Source organism: Myotis daubentonii, chromosome 8 (genome assembly GCF_963259705.1).
Source record: "Myotis daubentonii chromosome 8, mMyoDau2.1, whole genome shotgun sequence".
Taxonomy (NCBI): Eukaryota; Metazoa; Chordata; class Mammalia; order Chiroptera; family Vespertilionidae; genus Myotis; species Myotis daubentonii.
Window position 1 is genome coordinate 85,128,894 of NC_081847.1, and position 24,213 is coordinate 85,153,106.

The window sequence follows — 24,213 nt, forward strand, 5'->3', positions numbered from 1 at the left end:
CTGCTCGTGGGTCTGTGCACGCGACCGGCTAGCGGGGAGTCGGCAGCACAGCTCGCTGGTGCGCATGTACGCACCCCCCAACCCCCCCGCCGGCCCCCCCACCCGCCATGCGTGGAGCAATCCATCTGTCTCGGAGCGCTGGCTGTCAGAAATGAAAGTACGACCTCCTGGAACCGAGTCCCAGCCTTCTAAAAATGTGCCGTTTTCCCAGCCCGGGGAAGCGTGCAGGGGTGGGGTCGGCTCGCCGCAGGCCCGAAGGCCAGGGCCTGTCCCCGGCCAGCCCCGCTGCGAGGCTGGAATTCCGACCCGCAGCCAGCAGGCCGGCTCCCAGGGCTCCGGCCGCCCACTCCCCTTCCTCTCCCCTTCCTCGCAGGAAAGGGAAGGGCCCGCCTTGGAATCGCCCTGCATTTCGGGAGGGGCATGCCTTTGAGCACAGCCCCACCCCCACCGCCGAGGCCCGCATTTTCACATTCGGCTGTTTTTCATTCCCTTCTTCCCGTGCCAAGAGCATCAAGCCCTGGCTCCCGCTGCCGACCTGCCGCCCACCCTAAACTGAGCCCCATTCATTAAGGCCGCTCTCGGCCGGGGCAGGACAGGAAGGAAAACAGCACACAGGGCCTGTGAAAGAGACACTCAGAGAGGTTATTTCAAGGCGGAGGAGGGGAAGGAGGGGGCAATCCTGGTGGGCGCTTTCACCGCTCGCACCTTGATGCCCACCTCCCCATCCCCAAAGCAGGCTCTCACCCTCCTACCTCTGCTAACCCCTTCCCCTGCCCAAGGCCCCCACCCCGGCTCTGCAGCCACCGCAGCCCCCAATGGCCTCATCCTCTGCAAGGCAGACACACCCCGCCCTGCCCCCCACCCCCCCATGGAAAGATCAACTTCTTGCAGAGGAGGAGGTTTGGGCCGTCTCCATTTACAAAACCCTCTGCCCTGGCCCCCGGCCAGTACAATCATCTTTTGGGGGGCATTCTCGATGCAAAGGGTGTAACCCTAGGTTTTCTCCATGCCCATGGCCTCCCCTCCAGACACCCCCAAACCGCGGGCACCAACCCAAAACACAATTTCTTCAATTCCCCCCCGCGGCACATTATTAATAAACTGCTCCAACTCCGAACGGAAAGAAGAAAGAGCTCAAACTTTGAAGCCTTGGGAATTAGTAAATCAAGAGCTGAAATTCAAAACAAATGCTCTTTCATGTTAGGCCCCCCCTTTTTTTCCTTCTTGCAGTTTTGTTAAACCACGGGATCCCTTCAGAGGCAAGCACGCCTTCCTAGCAGCTCCTCATTCATCTAACTGGTTGCAATTACGGGGGGGGGGGGGGGGGGGGGCAGGATTAATAACTGTTTTACACACACACACACACACACACCCCGTTTCTTTCTAGAACTGGAAAAGCTTTTGGGACAAGAAGCCCACCCATCTCAGAAGGGGCTCCGTGGGGTGTCCTGTTTAGTGGGTCGCAATGCTCAGCTGTGGGGCGCACAGGGAGGTGTCGTCACTTCCTCCAGCAGAGGAGACAGACAAGATGTTATCAATCAGACAAGCCTTCCCAAGGCCCCCTTTCAAAAGCTGCCACTTCCCCTGCTTACTTCATGTGGTTCAGAGAGGCTGGGTGCCTCCTGCATGCTCAGGATTTAAAAAACAAAACCATCTAACAGCATCCTCAGTGTTATTTTGCCCAGACCCTTTCCTCTCCGTGGCCTTCTTTCTTTCAGGAACTCTCGGAGCCTTAGAAAGCAGAAGAGACACAGTTCCCGCGTTCCCGCGTGGCCTCCCCTCCTCGCAAGCTCCGGCTCACTCCCCTCCTCCCTCCCCGCTCTGGGGGTCCCACTTTGTCCAGCTCAGTTTTCATTGGGAGCTTTGAGTCAACAATCCCTTCTGTCTCAGATAACACTCAGAGTATATACTGCATAGAAATAAAAACAAACAAGGTCTCCCCAAAGACACTCTAGCAAGCTCCACTCCTGGAGAGGCGCTGGGCCGGACTGTCTGGGGTGACCTGGGCCTGAGCGACGCTCGAGCAGTCGGGCACCTCACAGGAGAGGATGCACCACAGCCCCCCACAGACAGTCTTACAGGTTCCCTCTGAGCCGCCATGGTCCTACACCAGTGCCCCAAACAAAGGCAAGAAAGGACAAATGCCCAGACTCTGCTGGAATGTTCCCCCAGGTTACTTTCCTCTTGCTGTAGCTAGTTTTTAGAAAATCCAGTGGTGGCATCCTGGGGCGGGAAAGACAGGTGGAAACAGGATGGCTTTGGAAAAGAACAGCAATGCCTCTCAGGTACATCGCTAGTGAGTTTCTCCGAGTTTATCACTCTCTTCTCCTCTCTCAGGGACCATGATGCTCGGGCGACCCAAGGCCCCTCATCCAATCCCATAACCCCCAGCTCTAAGGAAAACCCTCCCTCCTCCTGGGAAGCAGCAGTGTGAGTGCCTGTGTCTGTGCCCAGACCCTGTCGCTGGCATCCGGCATCCGGCCCTGAGCTGGATGGGGAATCAGGACTTGGAGAGGCACCAAGGGCTTCTGCTCTGAATGCCCCTCCTACACTTGGGATCTGTCTTCGACAAGTTCCCGAAAAGCGGACCCTTCCCCTTGGAGACGCCCAAAGCCCACATGACAAGAGCAAAAACAAGAGCTGAAACCTATGAACTAATGACAACAAGGTCGCCAAGTGGAAGCCCCCAGCCAGGAGTTGCTTAACAACAACCATAAAACACAGCACAACACCCGTCCCAGGTGGACCCCATTTCCTCATCCAGGGAGCGGCCCTGTGTCCTGGTGTGTCAGGGGCTTCAGAATGATGAGCTGAAGGGCCCCAGCGACACCAAGATCACATCCAGTTTAATGCACAGGAAAGTGAGAATCCCAGACCAGCTGGGGTGACAGAAGGCTGGCCACCCCTCCCCTCCCCCGCCTTCCTCCGTCTCCAGTAATTTCAAGGTCTTGGAATTTGCCAGGAAAATCCGAGAAGGTGTCTTACCTGAAAGCCCCCCAGGGGCCAGATAATTCGTTCCCCCTGTTTCAGCGGAGGAAGGCACAGCATCTGGACAGTCTGCTGCGGATTTGAAAAGGGGAGAGAAAGAAATTAATACACAAATAAATAAAAACACCAAGATTAATTTTTAAGCACATTCTAACCAGCATTAAAGAGAAACCACACATTCCAAACAGCTGACTCCCAGCCACGAGGCTGAGTATGAATGGGCCGCTCAGGGCTCGCTGCCCATCATAAGACAGACCACAGCACCCTGTCCCCCGTCTGGGCTCCTCCGAGGCCAGTTAATCATTAGTCAAGTCAGGCTCCATCGCAGACTGGCTGGAATTTCTCCCCCATTGAGGAAACCAGGTAGCTGCCAAGGTCAAAGGGGGCTCAGGTTCTGACTCTCAACCCTGGCGGCCGTCTCCCTTGCCACGGATCCCAGGGCCTCCTTGCCTGGACCCAGGGGTCTCTCTGCCACCCCCATGGTCCAATGTCTCACCCTCATCTTTTTCAAGACAAACTTCCCAGTTCTTAGGACTTTCTCGAGACGGGGGCTGGGCTATAGGGGCTTTTTTCTCCTTTTTAACTGAGGTGCAACAAACACAGGAGAGAATCCACCTCTCAGGTATAACTCCATGGCCTGTACTCATGCCTGCACCTGTGTAGAGCCACCACCAGATCAAGAGCAAGAACATTCCCAGCAAGACTCCCAGCCGGAGGGGAAATGCTCTCTACCTGCTTCCAGGTCTAGTCCACACTCCCCATCTCTGGAAACCTTCCCGGGCAACCCCGGGCCTGCAAGGCTCTCTGCCCTCGCTTGCTGGCACCCAGCACGTGAGTTCCCTTCAGATCCTGTCTGTGCTCACTATACTCTGGAACCCTCAGGTACTAGCCCCAGTGACCTGAGAGCCAATGAGAATAATGACAAACCGAGCTGAGAAATCGACAGACAGACTTGCCAACTTCCCGCCAAGCAATGAAAACCAAACAAAAAATAATGCCCACAAATCAGAACTAATCAGTCCCAGGAAACAAAACTACACCAGACCCCGTCTTACTCAAGTCCAGCGAGAAAGGCTGGCTCAGAGAAGGGGCTTCCGGCTGGGCAGCAAACACCACATCAGGGTGGGCGTTGCAGATGCCGGTCCCCAGCCCAGGCCACTAGCAGGAGGTACCTGGATGAGCGTTACAGTTTCCCACTGAAACCACTTGGTCAATAGGAAACCAAGCAAAAGAACAGTCCGGAGGCCAGTAGCCCACGGGAGCCTTTTACTAGCCCGGCAGCTGTTTCCATGACCTGATAAAGGGAGGTAGGGGGCCTACAGGTAACGCCCAGGCACCTCTGGGTTTCTGCTGCCTACCCCCCTCGGCTCTCTCTCATCCCTCTCCAGCATTCTGTGGCATTCTCTCAGGCTGGAAAAACAACTTTTCAAGAACTCTCTTCACCCGGAGAGGGGGAAACGAGGAGTGGTGGGAGGCAGGGAAGGGAGAGCCTGTGTCTGATCTCATTGTATCAGTGTAAAGTACAATTCCTAACAGGAATATACAGTTTTACAGGATACACTTAATCAAATGGAAAACAATGGGGGAGGGCAGGAAATGGAGTTGCTTGTTGCATGGTGCGTCCCCCTGCACTTTCTAAGCTACTTGGATGGTCTTTGCATGTTCTACAGATTGGCTGCTACCTACCCCCAAATGGAAGACACTCCCACATCAACCACGATGACTTATCCAGGGCGCTCCGCTCTGCTCTGCTCCCCCCACCCAGTCCTGGCTGGCTGAATCCCAGGGCAAGGTGTGTTTCAAAGGAAGGGCCCGGCCTCTCAGAGCAGAGCTGGGACCACATTCAGGGTGTCGGCCTGTCTCAGATCAAAGGTAAGCCAGCTCCGCACTGGCAACCACAAGCGTTTTTATGAAATGGTGCTCTGCCCTTCTGCAGAGTCTTTGATCTCAGGAGGGATTTACAAACATTAATTAGGCCTCCCTACCACCCCTGTGAAGCAGCAAAGTATACCTGTTCTACTGGCACCCAGGTAAACTGAGGCGTCATTGACTAGCCCAAGGGACCACCCGGTGCGCTGGGCCATGCCCAAGGGTTCAGCACCTGTCCCAAACGCTCCCTGCCCTGCAGCAGGCAGGCCAAGAGGCTTCCGCATCCAGACTGGCCCCAAGCTACGGCCAAGGCTGGTAAAGTAAGGTCAAGGCAGCCACACCTCCATCGCTTGCTCAGCCAGAGAACAGCTGCAAAGCCAGGGGCTCCGCTTCGGCCGGTGATGCCCACTCCCCAGAGCCCAGGCTGGCACACACTCCTAAAGCCTAAACACTGCCAAGCACCCAGCAAGTGTGGGGCCTGGGGGAGCTCACTCCCTCTCCCAGCAGCGAGAGTCCTAGAACAGCGGTCGCCAACCTTTCGAACCTTTTGGACCTCACGGACCACTGGGTCCGCGGACCACCGGTTGGAGACCACTGTCCTAGGAGATGCAAGCCTGGGGATCAGTGGAAGAGTACAAGGTGTCCAGAGCCAGGATAGTCTTGTCAACTTAGTTCCGAGCTTCCTAAATGCTATCCAGGACAGAGGACCCATGGCCGCCACCACCACCACCAAACACGGAGCGTGCCAGCTCTGCCCCAATCCATAACCCTGGTCACAGAAGGACAACCTACTGCATTGGAAGTGTCCCAGTTTTTAGGCAGGCACATCACCAGGCCTGCAGAATGAATGAATGAATGAAGCAAAAACTGAGCAAATGAATGGTAACTCTTTGACCATCTGGATTTATAAAGAGGCCTGGAAAAGGTCAGAGTAGGCTGAGTTAGCAGGTAAAGGCAGGTTAGGGCCCTAACTTCTCAACTGGACTTGGAGGCTCCACCTGCCAATGAACACTAGCTCCCTGGGCCTAACCCCCAGCAACAGCCCCCGTCCCCAGCCATGCTTCAAACCATGGGGGCACAAGAGCCACCCTAGGGTCTCCATGAAGTGAGATCTAACTGCAAACACCATGCCCTTACCCTTTGCGCAATGAGGGAAGGAGGGGGTCTTCATCCCTTCTGATTGCCCCAGGACACACAGCCACCCTGTCCCTAGGTTCAGCCATGTCTACTCTAACGCTCCTTCCCAGAAAATGCTGCTGGCTGGGACCACCTGGTACCCAGGTCAACAAACGTCAGGCCCTCACCGAGGGGGCAGTGAACCACAGCAAAACGGAGCGTGGCTTTCAGCCCCGGGTCCCTCTGACAGCTGCAGGTTAGGATCCAGCCCCCTTCCCGCTGCCGCTTCTCAAGTTGGAAGACTTCACAGAAAGGATTCCCTGAGTTGCGCAACTGGTTAAGATTTTAACAGTTGTCCATTGTAAAAGCCTTATGACTGGTTCTCACCTAGTAACCCAAGACCAAAAATTCCACCCAGAGCTTAGAAACTTAAGAATGTAAGTGGCAGCCCAGCCGGCGTGGCTCAGTGAACCTATGAACCAGGAGGTCAGGGTTCGATTCCCGGTCAGGGCACATGCCCGGGTTGCAGGTCCAGTGTGGAGTGTGCAGGAGGCAGCGGGTCACTGATTCTCTCTCATCACTGATGTTTCTCTCTCCCTTCCTCTCTGAAATCTATTTTAAAACTTTTAGTAATAAAGAATGCATGTAAGTGGCAGATCTAAATTCCCCAGCCAAATATTCTTCTCCCACGTATAAGGTGAGGAGAAAAACCTGGGCAGCCCCCTCATCTGTGTATCTGACCTCATCACCCCTGGCCCGAGTAGCCAGCAAAACCAGCCCCAGCCCCTTCCAAGTGTCAGGACAGTTCCTTCCCCGGGGCTTCCCCTGTTACCACCCTCCATGTCCTCAAACACCACCACCGTTTCTTCATTCCTTTTGTTGTTGTTGTTTTATTTTACACAAAGCATTTTGGGTGAGTAACCAGCTGTTTCAGTTTCCGATTGGCAGGTTAATCACTTCCTATTGGCTGATCTGCAGAACTTTTCTCCCCCTTGGAAATGGCACACTCCTGTCTTTGTGGCTTCTCTGTTTACACACATTTTGCTACCTAATGTCAACACTTGCTAATGAATAAATATATCACTCCACTCACTGAAATGTCCTGGCCTGGCAGGATGGCCGCTTAAATCGGGTGAACAGGCTTATTCCGGTATCTCTACAGGAAACCCAAGAGAATATAACCCTTTTCTTCTATGGGTATACGTTTCTGGGGACATTTTACCCTTAGTTGCCTTTACTCCAGGGGGGTGGTCAAGGTGACTGGTCTGTCTCTCTTTTGAGGAAATCTTCCAAATTTGAAGACTATGGAAGAAAAAAACAAAAACAGGACAGAGGTGGCCTTTGGAGAGCTAACCTCAGGAAAGAATTCCTGGGTCTTGAAGCCAAAAAACCCTGTCAAAGTTATTCTTTGAGAAAACAGGGCTTGATAATTTCCGTGAACATTCGCTGCAAATACAGAGAGCTGGTTATCGCCTCATTAATGACCATTTATCTGGTGTTTTGTAAATCGAAAGCAAAATATCACATGCTTTGCAGGCCACTTATTAGGCAGGCACCAGGCAAGCAGCAACGCCTGCCCGACTTGAGGGAGCGGCGTGGAGTCCCGGGAGGGCTGTGGGCTTCGGTTACACCGTTCATTAAAGTATTTAATTTATGACAACGCCCCAGCAAAACTTTTAATTAGTGGGGGGAAAGCCCAGCAGGCAAAACTCAGGAGGCGAAGGACTTGTAGAATTCCAAGAGCGAAATGAGGCCCAACCCTTCACTTTTCTCAGAACCTTGGCAAAAAATAACATTCTATTTTCCAGGCATCCAGTACACGGAGCACAGAGTTTCAAAGCTACAATCACTACTTTTCAGCTGAGGAACCTCCCTCCGTAAGAAGGGGCTCCTGGACACAGGGCCACCCCATGGTCACCCCCACGGCCCTGCCTTCCCTGCCTTGCTGACCCTCCCTCCCCGCTGCCCCCAGCCCTCCACTCCCCCGGGCACTGCCAGCTCCATAGGGTGAGCCCTGCACTGCCAGCCAGGAGTTGAATGCAGACAATCACAACAGGGCTGGTGCCAGTCTCCAATGAGCTTTTGGCCTGGCCCCATGCCACCCGGTGACAAAGCAACAGGCAGGCAGAGCTATGCCAGAAACTTTTATAGCCCCGACCTAGAATTCTGAGAAAATCCGGGAGGAGTGCTGACTTGCCGGGGAGGGAGGAGAGGAAACCCATGAGGGTGGTTTTGTCTTGGTTTCTTACATCTTCTAAACCTTTTACTCCCAACCAGAGTCTTCTCTGCACCTTTTTAAACTGCCTTCCCTTCCACCGAATTATCCATTCTTCCCCCTGACTCCACTGGCGCTCACAAAGCCTCCAAATGTTCCCATCAACCTGTCCTCTTTGGCTCCCAAGACACTTCTGCGTGGATCCAATTCCACGTGTTAATAAACCTGAGCCAATTTGATCCCGGTGCAAATACATGGAAAAAAGAACAAATCGTAAAGCACATCTAAGAAACCCTTTAAAAATTTATACACACACACACACACACACACACATATACATATATGCATACATATAATCTCCAGCCACAACAAAAACAGAAAAATCCAAACTTCCAGCACAGGAAACCTATAACCACCTCCAGGCAAACCCAGCGCCTCCCCAGGCCGCTGCCAGGACATAAAAACCCGCGTTCTAGAGGCTCTGTGTCTCACTCCAGAGACGAAGGGTATTTTTAAAATCATCCACTCACCAGTTGGTTTGAGAAAATCCATCGGGTATCTGGAGTAGGGAGGAGGAGGAGACTCTGGAATTAAGAAAGTAAGAGAAAATAAAGGCCGAGCCATGAGAACCAGAGATAAAAACTTACGATAACAGAGGCATTCTTTCAGCCCAACTGTTTGTCTTAGCTGTGGGGGTTGGAGGCAGGGCCGCGAGGCGGTGATCGCCTTGATATTTAGCTGTCAGATAAACAAAAGAGGCCGCCTGGCGCCAGCCGCGGGCTCCGCTCCTCCGCGTCTGCGGACGCCACCGCGGCGCTCCGCCGGCCCCGGCTGGAAACCACCCGGCCCGCCGCGGCTCTGCGGGCCGCGCACTTCGGTTCCCAGGGCGGGGGGCGACGGAGCCCCCCCTTCCTAGTCCCCGAACTTCAGACCCCGCTCCCAGCGCCCGACACCCCCGCCCCGGACCGCCCCCGCCGCTCCGGGAGGCACCCGCGGGGGAGCACCCGGCTCCCCTTCCCAGCCCACCCCAGAGACACCCCAAGTGCGCTGGTGAACTTAGGAGGCTCTGTTGGCACCGGGGCGCACCCTTCCCCCCCCTGCACCTAGACCCAGAAAAAAGGGAAGCAGTGGAGGAGGCCGCGCGGACAGAGAGGTGGCGGCTGGGGTCTCGATCCAAGCCCAGCGCAGAAAGGGGCAGCTCCCGAGGGGGCCGTCAGACCACCCCCTACAGTGAACGCTGTGTTTTCTGGGGCGGGAAGAAAGGGAAGCAGGGAGCAACCAACTTCTGACTCCTTGTTCTCTGTGACCCTGGGCTGGCAGCGTGGAGGGCAGAGTTGTGAGGGTCCGGCCTCCCATCCTAACCCTCTTTGCCCCCAGATCCCTAAAGCTGCGCGGCCAGGGCAGTATCCCGGCCCCCGCGCCCGAGTGACTCTCCGTATTGACTAAAGGAGCAGAGACTTCCCAGCCTTTACAGCTCGCTTCTCCCAGCCTTCCTTGGCGGGCTTGGCCGGAATCCAACTCGGCCACACACCTCAACGCCTTTCCGGGTGCGGGGGAGGCGTGACCCCTACTTCTCTCTGCACCCCTTAGCTGATCCGGAAGTGAGGACACCTAATTTCTAACCGCCTGTCTGCAGGGTGTGCACGAGCAGCGTCACAGCCGCCACCGGGACAGCATAGGAGAAGCATCTGTAAGGGAACCCCCGGGAACGCCCTCCAGTTTCCCGGTCCCTTCTTCACTCGTCCCCAAGTCTCCCACCAGGAAGGGCTGGACACTCCCCTCCGGAGCGGTGGCTCCACACACACACAGCTCACGGGGGCATTTCCTCCATCACTGCAGCGCCGGGGGGAGGGGGTGGGCGCCGAACAACTTCTTACCTAGTTCGCAGAGTCGACTAAGGTGATGGGGGTTGCAGCACACCAGCTCGGGGTTGATCTTCCCGTAAGATTCACAGCAACACAGCCTCTTGACTTCCGAGGAATGCCTGAGATCCGGCCACCTGAACACTTTGCACAGCAGGAGGGGGAGCGAATAGGACGAGGGCGACTGGGCGGGCTGCGAGCCGGCGGGCGCCCCCAGGCCCAGCCTGCAGTCCAGGCGGCCGGGCAGCAAGAGGCACGCGGTGCGCGTACCGCCGCGGGACTCCACGGCCTGGAGCAGCAGCTCCAGCTGCCGTTCCTTCAGTTTCTTGAGCACCGAGTGGGTGAGTGCCTTCAGATCCGCCTCGGCGCACCCGGCCGCACCGGTGCCCGCGGCTGGGGGGTGGGGATGGTGACCTTTGGCACCTCGGACCGCCTTGCCCAGGCAGCAGCCAGCCCTGCCTGCGCCGCTGCCACCGGCCCCATGTGCCCGTCCGTCCGTCGCCCCTTCTCCCCGCAGCTCGCCTCCTCCTCCACCTCCCCCCGCGCCCTCCTCCTCGTCCTCGCCGCCGGGCGCACGGCTCCTCCAAAGACGCCGGACGAGCGCAGATCGTTTGGTCCTGAACATGCGGGGCGAGGAGGCAAGGAGAAAAGTCGTTTGCCGGCTAAGGAGCGAACATGACCTCCGCACACCATGAAGAAGTCGGGCGCCGAGTTGTGGCAGCAGGCGCAGGCGACAACAGCAGCAGCAGGGGCCCGGGCAGGAGCGGCGACGGCCCGAGGGGCGCTCCGTGGCATGCGCCAGTCTCCCGGAGGCCGGGGCGCGCGCGGGGGCCCGGAGGCGCCCGCCGGGGCTCGGGGGCCTGCGCTCCGGCTGCCCCACCCCGCGCGGCCCGCGCCGAGCGCGGCTCTCGGGCCCCGGCGCACCCCGGAGGAACGCAGCCGCCGCTTCCCTGGGGTCGGCGAAGCTTGCCGGGGTCGGCGCCTCCCCAAAAAGAGGCCCCCCCGCAGCGGCTCCCGACTGTCGGGCTCGCCAGCCTCGGCTTCCTACATGGAAGATCCGCGGGGGCAAAAAACGGAAGGCTTTCGGCTGAGCTGCTGGAGGGAGGTAAAAGCCTCTTTCCCCCTTGCTAAGCAACTTAATTTGGGGGTGGGGAGAAGCAGGCAATTTTTAAAAAAGCAGGCACGCGATTTATTTTTTTCCTCTATATCCTTAGTAACCGGATCTCCTCAAATTCCGTGCACACGAAGACTCGGAGGAGGGGGCCGAGCGGACTTCACCCCGCATGAGATGTCTGGCGAAATAAAGGCTCAAAATCTAATAACCAAATATGCAAAGCCCCGAATGAAAAACACCACGACCTCCTCGCACACTGGAGATCTGGGGCCGTCAGACTTGAGCTGGGGTTAAAAAAAAAAAAAAAGAAAAAAGAAAATGTTTACAAAGTAGAACAAGACGTTTGAAGGGTGGAAAAAAATGTATCCACGAGTTACATCTCCCCTTTTTCCTTGCAGATCCCCGCTGGTCTTCCTCTCCGTTTCTTCTGCCGAAAGAAAAAAAAAATCGTGTATCTTTTTAATCCACAGAAAGCTTTGGCGAGGCTTCTCCAATCCTCTGCATCTGGGTGTTTTAGGGGAGTCTCTGGTCTTTCCTCCTTCGCTCCCAGGAGCTCTGGTCCTCGGCGGGGACTTCCTCGGGGCTGGCGGGGGCGCAGAGGCAAAAGATGCTGCGGCGGCGGCGGCGCCCGGCGGGGCTGACAGCGCGGGGGAGGGCGGCGCGGCGGCGGCAGCGGGCCCCTGGCGGGTCGCGCGCTCTCGCCCTCCTGGGCGCAAGCTGCTGGCTAGTGCGGGGGCCGCCGGCGCCCCCTCCCCTGGCCGCTGCTGGCCGCCAAGCTCTCGGTAGGGCTGCTCGCCTAGACCCGGCTGCGGCGTCAGGAGGCCCCGGTGTCCTCACGCCGCCTCCTCTGAGAGTCTCCTCGTCGCGCCGGGAGCCTCCTTGTCCCCCGTCCGCCCTCTCCTGGCGCTCGGGTCCTTCTGCCGCCTCCGGGGGCTCGCCGCGCCGCACTCAGGGGCTCTGGGGCCGGGCTCTCGGCAGCTCGGCGCCGGCGGGCTGGCTCTGTCTGGAGCAGCTCTCTCGGCGCGGCGAGCGGACCGAGCAAGGCGCCCGGCTGGCTCGGCTGGCGCGGCTCGGGGACAGGATCCTCCGCGCGCCGTGCGAGCGAGTGAGTGTGCCCCAGGCTCGTCGCCTCCCGCAAGGCCTCCCGCCCCCGCCCCCTTCCCTCCTCCTTCCTCCCCCTTCCCTCCCCCGCCCCCAGCCGCCGCCGCCTCCCTCCCCCCCCACCCCCCGCGGGCCCTCTGCTCTGCTGGTTCCACTGCGCAGTGGCGCGCCCGGCTCCGGCCTCGTCACGTGGCCGTCTAGACACCCTGTCGCTTTAAAAAAAAAAAAAAGCGATTGTGTTTCGCAAACAACAGATCGGGTTTCTAAAAGCTATTTCTTCCCCCCGCCCCCCCGCCACCGCCACCCCCTCCGGGGTTTGCAGAGAGGGGAACCTTGGTGGGGGGTGCGAATAAAGGTGGGGAGCAAAGAAGCTCCCAGAGTCGACTGAGATCTGGCCCGATCAGAGGAGAAATGGGAAGCCCCGAGGGCACCCAGCGGGCTTCGCAGACGAGTTTTGGAGCAGAACGAGCCGGTCGGTGGCCCGATGGAGACCCAGCCCGGGGAGCTTCGCCGTGGCTGTCCCGCGCGCTTGCCCTAGCGCTTCATTCATTCGTTTTGTTTTAAAGGCCCTGGCGGCAGATCCCTTGGCTGCGCGGGAGGGAAGGGGGAGGAGAGCGCTGTCTCGGTTTAAAAGACATTTACACTGGACTGGACCGAGGCCCTGGGAGGTGTGCGCTGGAGGGAACAGCCGGGCCGCCGAGGGCGGGGAGGCGGCGCGAATGTGACCTCAGCGGCGGGCGCGCGCTCCTCCCGCCCTCTCCCGCTCCGAGCTCGGGTTTCTAGGACTGCCTGGAGAAGTGTGTCTTGTGCGCAGCTCTGGAATGCATTTGGCTGGTTGACGAGCTGCGAGGGGCAGCATCCAGGCGAGAGAAGGGGAGCGGGAGGGGCTCGCACGCCCGCCGCCGCCAGGTTTCCTCTGGAGCCCGGAAGACCTCAGTCACCCCGCCTCCCGGCGCGGGAAGGTTACCTTTGGAGCAGACCTGCCCAGGACATGCATATGCATGCGGGGCTGTTTCTGCGCCCTCTTTGGCCCGGTAGCTTTCAAGGTGCTTAGGGTCAGAGAGTTTATCCCCTGACTCCAGATCTGGAGGAAGCCTAGACCCGCTGACAGATGACTGCATGGAAACGGGTAAAACATTGCTAGGGTAGAGGACCAGAAGCGTTTAGTTTGTGAAAGCAGATGGTACTGAGAAACGTACTGATTTAAATATATAGGCATCGGTATTAACGAGGCCACTAGTTGGCATGGTGATCTAACCTCACATCTTATTTCATGAAATACGATTTTTTTTTTTTATGTCATTTAGAATTGTGAGATCAGGAGGACAATGAAACTGATTGGGGAGTTGAAGGGATCTTTAGAAAAGGTGAGATGTACTACTTCCATTTTTCCAGCTAAATTACACATTCATAAAAGGGAAAAGCACAAATGACTCTTTGCGTTATAGCTCAGCCTCACTCTCCTCCAGCAATTTACAGATGTCTGACATGCAATAGATGCTCAATAAATACATAGGAATCAGCATAGTGGATAGGACTTAAAGGGCCATTTGGACCTCACCCCAAACCCACCTAAAGCACCTTTGGAGATATAAATATGAGAGAAAATCAGGAACACTGATTACATAGTCATCTCCAAGCAAGGGGGTCCCGACTACCCAGAGATGACAAGTGCAGAAACATTGTAGCATGGGAAAGAAGCTGGCATTCTACACTGAGTGGCCAGATTATTATGACCACCCCATCAGTACAATGAAGTGAATTAGTTATGCAAATAATAATAATAATAATAAAACCTTGAGTATTTGCTTAGGAAGTTTTCAATATTCAGTATTTTTGCAAGTGTCAGTGAAGTACTGATGGGGTGGTCATAATAATCTGGCCACTCAGTGTATACGTTACTTTGTAAGGCCACATAGGCTGCACTTGTATAAGTTCATAATTTTGTAATAAAAATGTTGCTTATTGAAAAGACACTGTGTGTGTGTGTGTGTGTGTGTGTGTGTGTGTGTGTAACTTTCTAAAGAAGCAACCTGTCAAGGTAGCAGCCTAGAAAGCCCAGGAGAAAAACAGAAAAATGGATGAGGGAAAGGTTTAGATGTGGGTGATCCCGTCAGCATAGGCCGGGAAAGACAGAAGAGACATACATGAGATTTTCGAGGTGTCTGAGAAATGTATAACCTTAGAAAAGCTGAGAAAAAAATACCAGATTGGAAGTCAGAAAACCGGATTCCTGGCTAGGGCCCTGCCACTCACTGGTTAAATAACTTGCACTGGTGGTGATCCTCACATCAGGAGAGCAGTTGGCAGGGTTTTAGAAGCTTTCTGGGCAAGGTTCCTGCTCTCGGGGTCCCATTCCTCTCTCTGCTCAGGCCTCCCTAGAAGATCTTCACTTTTCAAGAGAGGCAAGGCAAGGCTCTCGAAGTGACAGAAAGGACTTAAACTGAAAAGCAAATGTCATCACTCAAAGTAAGCTTCGGATTGTGGGGAATCTGAACGTTTGGAAATCTGGCCAATGGTGCTAACACTCTGTAAGGAGAGGCCAGGCACACACAGGGCAGGGAGGGGTAGTGGGTGTTTCAGGAGTTGAATCTGACGTCACAGCTTGTCTGGGTGGAACATGCATACACTTGCAGAGATATGTTCCCATATAGTGTAATTGTGGGTGTTTTAATTCAGGCATCACCCCTCTCTTGCCCTCTCCACGCGGCTTTCCTCCTCCATTTTACTGCCCTAAGTAGATGATGGGTGGGATGCTGGGCAAGTAGCTACAATGCTGGTGCTGCTTTATTGGCGCCCTGGCATTCCCTGAATCGGTTAACATCCTGAGGCTTCCTGAGAGCGGGCCCCACCCAGTCACATTCTTACTCCTTTCCTTTCCAAGAAAGAAGCTGGGGCGCAGAGAACTCCTGACTGGCTGGGGTGCCTAGAAAGGGAGTTCCTTTCCTTTCCACGGGCCTAAATGAGACCGACAAGCACCCTGTTTCAAACTATTCTGATCGTTTAAAAGGAAGAAAGAAAAAAAAAAAAGTTTAGAAGTTCACCAAACTATTGTGAATGAGTTTGATTCTAATCATTTGCTGGCAGGGAATATGGAATAAAATATCTCATGTGCAGTTGTTTATTTCCTGTTGTGGCTTCTATTTTCATCTTTTAGTCACTTTGGTGATAGATATCAAACTGAAATCATGGTGCAGCCACAAGTCACGGAGACCAAAATAACTTGCAGCCGAGTTATGACAACCCAGGATGGAGTCAGCTCAAGACCTGGCTACTTAATCACTGGCCCCTGGCACCCGGATGGCTGCGGGGGCTGCCACTTGACTGACCGCTGGTGAAGCATCCAGAGGAGGGAGGAAGCCGGAGGGAAGTCTCTCCCAGGCCCCTGGTCCCCAGCACTCAGGGCCCCAGAGTGCACGGGAAGTGGCGGACACGCCGGTGAACTGTCCACAATGGCCAGGGGAGATTGCCTTGAGAAAGAGGAAGGCAGAAAATAAGAATCCATAGAACTCTGCACACCTACAAGCAACCCTGAGCAAAAGCAAACAGACAGCCCTAGCTGGTTTGGCTCAGTGGCTAGAGTGTTGGCCTGTGGACTGAAGGTTCCCAGGTTCGATTCCGGCCAAGGGCACATGCCTGGATTGCAGGCTCGATCCCCAGTAGAGGATCTGCTGGAGGCAGCCGATCAATGATCCTCATTATTGATGTTTCTCTCTCTCTCCCCCTCTTCCTTTCTCTCTGAAATCAATAAAGAAATATTTAAAAAAAAAAAAAAAAAAAAAAAAGCAAACAGTTCTGTCCAGGGAAGACAGGATTCTTCCTTGCAGTGCTTTTCTCCTTTCCAGGGGTTCCTGGAAAAGAAGGGGGAAGGAGGCCCAAAGTGCAAGTGGGTGTATGTTGGTGGAGCCAGGGACAGGGGTGAGGGTGGGGGTGAAGCAGAGATGAGGCAGGGATAAGGATTTCTCCTTGCAGAAGCCAAAAGAGAAAAACAATCGGAGAGGCCAAAAAAGTATTGGAAAATGCTGACATTTCTTGCACAACTGAAAAATGCGTGAGTGAGCCCCAAACCATCCTGAACTGGCAGCCACACACATGGAAGCGATGGTTCAGGAAAGGAAGCGGGCGGGAGTGAGGCCCATGTGACCATCAGCACTTCTTGGCTTATCTTAGAAGAACAGGAACCTAAGTGAATGAAAATGCAGGTAATTCACAACCAAACAGAGATGCTCTCAGCCCTGACTCATCAGGTATTCTTGTATTCCAGACAAGCTGTCAGCTGAACCTCAACACTTGCCAGGTGGCTGTCCAGAGCGCTCAGCCAGGTACTGGGAGCTGAGGGAGGGGCAGGCGGAAATGCATGTTGCTTATGGAGAACACATGAGAAACCTCCCAAAAAAGTAAAAGTCCAGGACAAGAGAGACATTCAAATATGTGGTCACATGAGAAGTGGTTTCTTCCCGGGAAGGACACTGATTGACTAAAGAACAGAGCTGGGAGGGAAACTTCACTGTGGATGGTTTTTTGTACCTTTTGAATTTTGCACCATGAGAACGTGTTACTTATTCAAAAAATATACAGATTTAAAAATTATTTTTTGTTTTTTGTTTTTTGGTTTTGTTTGTTTGTTTTAAATATATCTTATTGATTTTTTACAGAGAGGAAGGGAGAGAGATAGAGAGTCAGAAACATCGATGAGAGAGAAACATCGACCAGCCGCCTCCTGCACATCCCCCACCGGGGATGTGCCCGCAACCCAGGTACATGCCCTTGACCGGAATCCCTGCCTGCTTTTCTCATTTCCTGAAATTTGCTCTTCTTTTTTTTTTTAATCCTCACCTGAGGACATGCTTAGAGAGAGGAAGGGAGACTGGGAGAGAGAGAAACATCAATGTGAGAAACATTGATGTGAGAGAGAAACATTGATTGGTTGCCTTCCGAATAGGGGATCAAGTCTACAGCCCAGGCATGTGCCCTGACCAGGAACTGAAATTGAACCGGCCACCTCTTGGTGCATGGGCTGATGACACGACACTCCAACCCGGAGCCATGCCAGGCAGGCTTGAATTTTGCTCTCCTGATGCCCTTGTAGAAAGGCGCGGGTTGGCGAGGTCCCCCGTGGAAGTGAGGCTGCAGACAGCTTCTCTCTGTGGGGCAGTGACTACAGGAAGGCGGTGACAGCGGAGGCCAGTGTGTCATCCCAGACGGCAAGGGTGGAGGCTGCCTCGTCATGACCCTGGCAGGAGTCAGCGAAGAAACATGCCTGTCTTGATCAAAAGTCATTCTAGAGACCAATCAGGTGCAAGTCCTGACCCGGGACAGACAGCCTCGTAAATACTGATGTCGGGGTCACACAGACACAGGAAGGAGCCTGCCTGCTCTCAGAGAACGAGAGCTTGGCTTTCTGGAACGGAAATGGGTTCCCATGATTCTCAATCCTTGTAGGCAGCACCGATTCAAACCAGCGCCAGACCCGTGTGGCTCAATGGTTGAGTGTCAACCTATGAACCAGGAGGTCATGGTTCAATTCCCGGTCAGGGCACGTGCCTGGGTTGTGGGCTTCATCCCCAGTGTGGGGCGTGCAGGAGGCAACTGATCAGTGATTCTCATCATCGATGTTGATGTTTCTCTCTCTCCCCCTCTCTCTTCCTCTCTGAAATCAATATATATATAAATTGATTTTTATTTTTATTAAAGAAAAGAAGTGCCAGGTTCCTGGTGAGACCCCGGGGGATGTTAAACAGCCTCTGCACTCAGGCGGGACCAGAACCATGACAACAACCAGATGTCCTCTGCGCTACCCTGGCAGCGAGAACGGGGGCACTGCCTGGGGAACAGAAAATCAAGGCATTTTTTTTTTTCTGTCTGGAAAGGGTCTCAAAAAATGTCACAAAGGCAGAAATATTTGGGACTAGATTAGCTGAGTCGACTAGCCAGGGAAACAGGAAAGAAAGAAAAAATTGTAGTTTTCTGTCAACTTCATGCTCTCTTCCGAACAAACCCAAGCCCTGCTTGTCACTTACATCTATAATGACCCACAACTGCTCCTAAGCCGCAGAAGGCCCTCAGAATGGAGTCTTCTTTGTAGAAAATAATTGCAGCAACAACCTAAGCTCATGCACAGTCACAGAGACCCTTCTCCTCAAACAACGGGGAGAGTCTCTGTGACCTCCACTCCCCAAATCCACAGTCAGGCCTCACAGTGTCAAACAGTCGGGAAGCGGCGCTGGTTTTAACACAAGTGGCAGGGGCGTGCCTTCTGCGGGGACCTGGTCTGCGATGGGGCACTTAGATAATGCTCTTGGCGCCAACGAGGAAAAATGATCATTCGCCCTTGCAGTACAGAGACACGCCCGGTTTGGATGCTACCCACGGGCACTAAAAGAATGGATTTGAAAGACAGCAAAGCAAGGAAGTGAATGTTGAGCCCAATCAGAGGCCCCTGGCCAGGTAGCTCAGCTATTTCGAATGTCGTCCCCATATGCCAAGATTGCGGATTCAGTCCCCGGTCAGGACACATACAAGGAATAACCAATGAGTGCATAAATCAGTGGAACCACAAATTACCGTTTCTCTCTCTGTCTCCCCTCCTCTTTCTCTGAAGTCAGTACATATCTCAGAGGCCCCCAGGTGAGCCCTGGTGCCATCTCCCTGTCCATGTTGCAGGTAGCTCTCCTTCGTCTCACCACCTCACACAGATCCCAAGCCCCTGGTCATAGGGGACTACCGAGGTAGCCTGTGCTGTTTTCTGACTTCGTATACGTTTATCTTCCCCCTTCTGCCGGAAGTCATTAAAGGATGCCGTCGGCGCTCCACTCTGCCCGGTAAGCGCAGGTTAGGATCTGAGTAGAACATCTGGTAAAGGTGAGCTGGACAGGCTGAAGGAGTGACGAGTCAGAGGTGACCACACCCCCCGCCCCTGGCACGTTCTGGGACCCACCATAGCCGCCCGGAGTGATGGTCAAAGCACTCCTACTGGTGAGGACCCAGGGGGCGGGGAAGAAACCCTCAGCCCAGTTTTAGGCTTAAATATACTTTACTGCCCCTCCGAGCTGTGAGGCCTTAGGAAAGCCCGTTTCCGTAGTCGGGCTGCCTTCCTCAGGCAACAAACACTGAATTAACAACGTCTTAGGTGTGCCAGACCCGGAGGGAGGCTCGGAAAACAAAGCCCTCACCAGGGGTTGCTGGGCCGCGGGACTTTGGCCGCACAAGCACTATGTAAACTAAGTGGAATACAGATGCTAATTCCCCCGATTCTCATGGATGCAGAGGTCGGAGCCTCCAGCAAGATCGTTTTGACAACCCCCCCAGCCTAGGAAATGACTTTTTAGAGGCGTGAAGTGTCCAGGCGATAGGGTAATGAAGAAGGAAGCCACTTTTTCTAGTGTCTGGGACTTGGTGTGGATTTTGCTAGGACCAGCATCCGAGAAGCAAGACCAGCATCAGAGTTTAAAAACAAACAAATAAGCCTGGGAAATCTTTTTCTGAGGCCGAGATAGGGATGAGTGAGAACACAATTAAAAAAAGAAAAGAAAACTGTTTCCAGTTCTTTTCTGGCATTTCGATGAGTCATCAGCATTTTCCTATGTCCTAGAAATGCCTTTGTTGGTAATTATGACAAGCGAGGAGGAGGTGGGACGGGGCAGGAGAGGCCGGGTGGGTAGGACGCTGCTCGGCCGTCGGTCTCCATCACCGTCACCCCATGAAAATTCGTGGGGAAGTGGGTGGACTATGACGGGAATTAGCACTGCTTGTCTGGCAGACCAACGGAGCAGATAAGGAAAACTGCTGGAAGGGATTGTGTAAAGGCTGCATCGCCCAGAGGTGCCTCCTTTCCTGTCCAAACCCCAGACCCCGTCGCCCAGGGTCAAGTTTGCATCATGTAGTACGTTCTTTCTTTCCAATGCTAAGATAGTTGGTATTTTTAGTTTTCTTTTGATATTTTGTTGATTTTTTTTTTGCATAGATAATACATACATAGTGGCTCACAATTCAAAGAGTACAAAGAGGCATAAAGAGAAAACTAAGGCTTCCTTCTACCCCCCCCCCCTCTCTCTCTCTCTCTCTCTCTATATATATATATATATATACACATATATATACATATATACATATAGATTGTATATTATTGATTTCAGAGAGGAAGGGGGAGAGAGAGAGAGAGAAACATCAACGATAAGAATCATTGATCGGCTGCTTCCTGCACGCTCCCTACTGGGGATCGAGTCCGAAACCGGGCATGTGCCCTTGACGGGAATCAAACCTGGGACCCTTCAGTCTGCAAACCAACACTCTATCCACTGACCCACACCAGCTAGGGTGCCCCTGCTCTTTTAGGGGGTGGCCAGCCTGGCAGCCAGAGATATGGAAAAGGAAGCAAGTTGAAAGTCTCGCCTCTGCTTTGAACTCTAGTCCCACATATCCACATGCGCACCTGACACCTCCTCTTGGACATCTCAAAGGCACCAGAGGCTCATGACGTCCCAAACAGGGCATCTTCCTCCCAGAACAGGCTTCTCTAGAGCCGCGACCAGAAAGCCCCCCCTTCGCCCCCCCGGGGTGGGAGTCGGAAATGGGGCATCAGCCAGCAGCAGCCTCCTTCATACACAAGCAGCCTCCACCTCCTGTCACTTTACCTCCAGCTGCCTCTCGGCCTATCCACTCTCCTCCAGGCCCACCCACCTCCTGCGCCTTGGCCACCAGCCTGTCACCCAGCGCGCCCCTCACTTCTGCCCTTGCCTCACTCAGACCCACCGGCTCAGATCCTCTGCTGAGGTTGGCTCAGTGCTGGTCTGACCGCACCAGCACCCCACACTCTTCCAACTGCCCCTAGAACAAAGCCAGGCCCTGGCCGGGTAGCTCAGTGGGTTAGAGTGCCAAGGTTGCAGGTTTGATCCCCCATAGAGCACATACAAGAATCAACCCATGAATGCATAAATAAGTGGAACAACAAATCTCTCTCTCTCTCTTCATCTCTAAAATCAATAAATACAAATTTTAAAAACAAAAAAGAACAAAGACAAATTCCCTTCCTAGACCTACAGAGCCGTGAGTAGCCTGGAGCTTCCTCCTCGCCTTGCTGTCCCCTCAGTATCTTCCCTGCACCCTGGGGCCTGTACACAGGCTGTCTCTCAGCCTGAAATGCATCCCTCTCCTTTCCTAAGGCTCCTCCAGGCTCCCAATCTTTATTTTTTGTTGTTAATCCTCACCTGAGGATATTTTTCCATTGGTTTTTAGGGAGAGTGAAAGAGAGGAAAGGACTGAGAGAAACAAACACATCGATGGGTTGCCTCCTGCATGCTCCTCCCTCCCCACCGCCCCTACACACACACACACACACACACACACATACACACACACACACACACACACGGGGAGGAGTCTGCAACCAAAGTGCTTGCCCTTGACCTGAATGGAACCCGGACCCTTTGGTCTGCAGGCCGATGCTCTATCCACTGAGCAAACCAGCTAGGGCCAGGCTCCCAGTCTTTGAGATTGGGTCGCCCTGCCCCGACTATTGTGTACCCTCAGAGCCCCAGGCATCTTCCTCTTGTAGTATTTAAATCTTTAAATTGTACATTTAATTGCAATTTCTGTGACCTACGAGGGCAGGGAGTAAGTATCACAGTCCATCGAGCACTGTGACAGCGCAGAGTGAGCACGCAGCCGACATCCGCTGAATGTGTGACCAAGAACGAAGGAGCAAACCCTCTATTCTGAGATGAGGTCCTTCTGAGCTCAGGAATGAATGGGCCCTGCCTTTATGAAATGGGGGTGGTAATAGATGGTGTTTCTTTCCAGACTTATTCGGCAAAACTAAATGCTGGCAACTGAACTGAGGGTCCCTCGATTCAAAACCCTAAAGATGACAAGCTACTGCTGACACCTCAAGCATATACTCTCAGACTGAGAAAGACCATGAAGGGTTCTAAATACCTTACTGAGGAGTAAGGCGCCCCAAAGTCGAGGGGACTTAGTTAAAACTCTTCGATTACTTCCGACACAGTGTCCGCCCCTTCCATCCCTTTTCCGTCTGAGGTTCTTCACGTTCGCTCTCTCCCGAGGGGCTCTGTGCAGATGGAGAGGAAAGCCTCTGAGCTCACCCAGCTGGTCAGAGGGGCTGCAGGTCCAGACGTCTATCGCTCGGCTACGAGTCTCTACACCCAGGAATGCGCAGTTGTCCTGAATATCTAAAAAACAGAGCAAATATTCAAGGAAAAATAAACAGAAAGGAAACAAAAAAACAGCCAGTCCAGCTCTCTCTGGCCGGCTGACCTCGGCTGTTTTCCACGGAGTAGGTGCTCTGTGAGTGAATGAATGAATGGTCACTGACCTCCCTTCTGGGACGCAAACAGCGCTCATGCCCTGTGCCCTCACAGGATCCTGTTTCACAGTCCCGAGCCCGTCACCCTGGCCGGCGGCGGCTCAGCAAGCGGAGCCCACTCCTCCCTTCTCCTGCACCCCAAGGACGTGGCCAGCATGGCTCCAGGGGGGCCTGGGTTCCAGGGGGAGGCAGATAATAACTAAGAGAACAAAGACGTAGAACACGTAACCTCACAGTTACAAGAGCTCTGGGGAACAGTGCAGGGCTGGGGCAGTGAGGGGCTGAGAATGGCTCTTCCGGATCTGGGGTCCAGGAACGCCTGTCTGGGGAGAAGCAAGGGTCAGGCAGGACCCTTCTAGGAAAGGGAGACGCCAGGGCCAGGGCCGGGGCCTGAGATGGGTCAGCTGACAGGTGAGAGGATCGGCTGGGAGGCCAGGGTGGCTGGGGAGGTGACAGCAGGGGCTGAGGGACTGGAATTGAGGGAAAGAGAGCTAGTGAGGGGCTGGGTCGGGCAGGGCCCCCCAAGTGTCTGTGCTTGTTAAACAGAATGTACAGGCAAACCCCAGATCGCGGACACAAATACATCAGGGGGAGCACAGAGCAGCCCAGCGGTGGAGCCAGAGAGCCTGTCACCATCGGCTGTGTCACCAAAGACATGGATGATTTTCCCATGGAAAAATGGCGATAATGACACTCACCAACACAGAGTTGCCGTGAGATTAAACGAGATGATGTATGTGGAAGAACGCTGTAGAGATGGAGCTGCAGAATCATGATGTCAGAAGAAACTCTAATCAGTCCTATCTGAACCCAGCATGGGACAGTCCTTCGGTACCCAGACCCTAGGAGTGTTTACCTACACAGGCTGGTTGACCAGTAAGCCCTCCACGGCAGCCTCCCTGCTAAATGCCTTTGTGTGTTAGTATTTCATGACTGTATGTACAAATATCTGGCTCAGTGGTTCTCCACCTTCTTAATGCCGTGACCCTTTAATACAGTTCCTCATGCTGTGGTGACCCCCAATTTCATTGTTACAAATTGAACATAATTAAAGCATAGTGATGAATCACAAAAACAATATGTAATTATATATGTGTTTTCCGATGGTCTTAGGCGACCCCTATGAAAGGGTCGTTCGACCCCCAAAGGGGTGGCGACCCACAGGTTGAGAACCGCTGCTCTAGCTCATGCCCATTCCTCTTTTTGTCTTTGAATGAAGAGGGACATATGAAGTACAATTTGATGAAGATAGTGAAGAAACCCTCTGACATTAAAATAATCTGTAATTGATCATTTGTTCAAAATCGATCGTTTTGTTTAAAATCTTACTTTTGAAAAAAAATAAAAGAATAAATGCCAAAAGAGGCCTAGGAGACAGGTATAAGCTGATTTGTAAAAGCCCCAGGGGCCTAACCTTGGGGCAGGTCCCTGTTCCTTGTATGAGCTTTTTGCACCTAACAGATCCTGATGCGAAGAGAGGGAGATCCCAGGCCCTGGCTGGGGTCAGCACCTCCGGCTCCCACTCTGGCCTCCTCCTGGCACACCAGCCCGCTGGGCGGCAGTCCTCCTACTGCTCCCCAAGGATTGCCCATGCAGTCCTCTGCCTCACCTTCTACTCCCAGCCTGG

General features: G+C 54.0%; 1 protein-coding gene across 6 annotated transcripts in view; it reads right to left on the bottom strand.

Moving 5' to 3' along the window:
- SMAD7 (SMAD family member 7) overlaps nucleotides 1-12,303 on the bottom strand; it is a 30,262-nt gene extending 17,959 nt beyond the window's left edge. The window contains exons 1-3 of one of the 6 annotated variants that reach the window (XM_059707253.1): nucleotides 10,066-12,302; nucleotides 8,719-8,772; nucleotides 2,986-3,057 (exon numbers count right to left, since the gene is read on the bottom strand). In XM_059707253.1, the coding sequence (XP_059563236.1) occupies nucleotides 2,986-3,057; nucleotides 8,719-8,772; nucleotides 10,066-10,675 (736 nt within the window). In that variant the 5' untranslated portion in view covers nucleotides 10,676-12,302. Of the gene's footprint in view, nucleotides 1-2,985; nucleotides 3,061-8,718; nucleotides 8,773-9,471; nucleotides 9,993-10,065 lie in introns of those variants that run through there. The other 5 variants (XM_059707252.1, XM_059707257.1, XM_059707254.1 and 2 more) reach the window with 5 other exon arrangements.
- Between the last annotated feature and the right edge of the window lie 11,910 nt (nucleotides 12,304-24,213).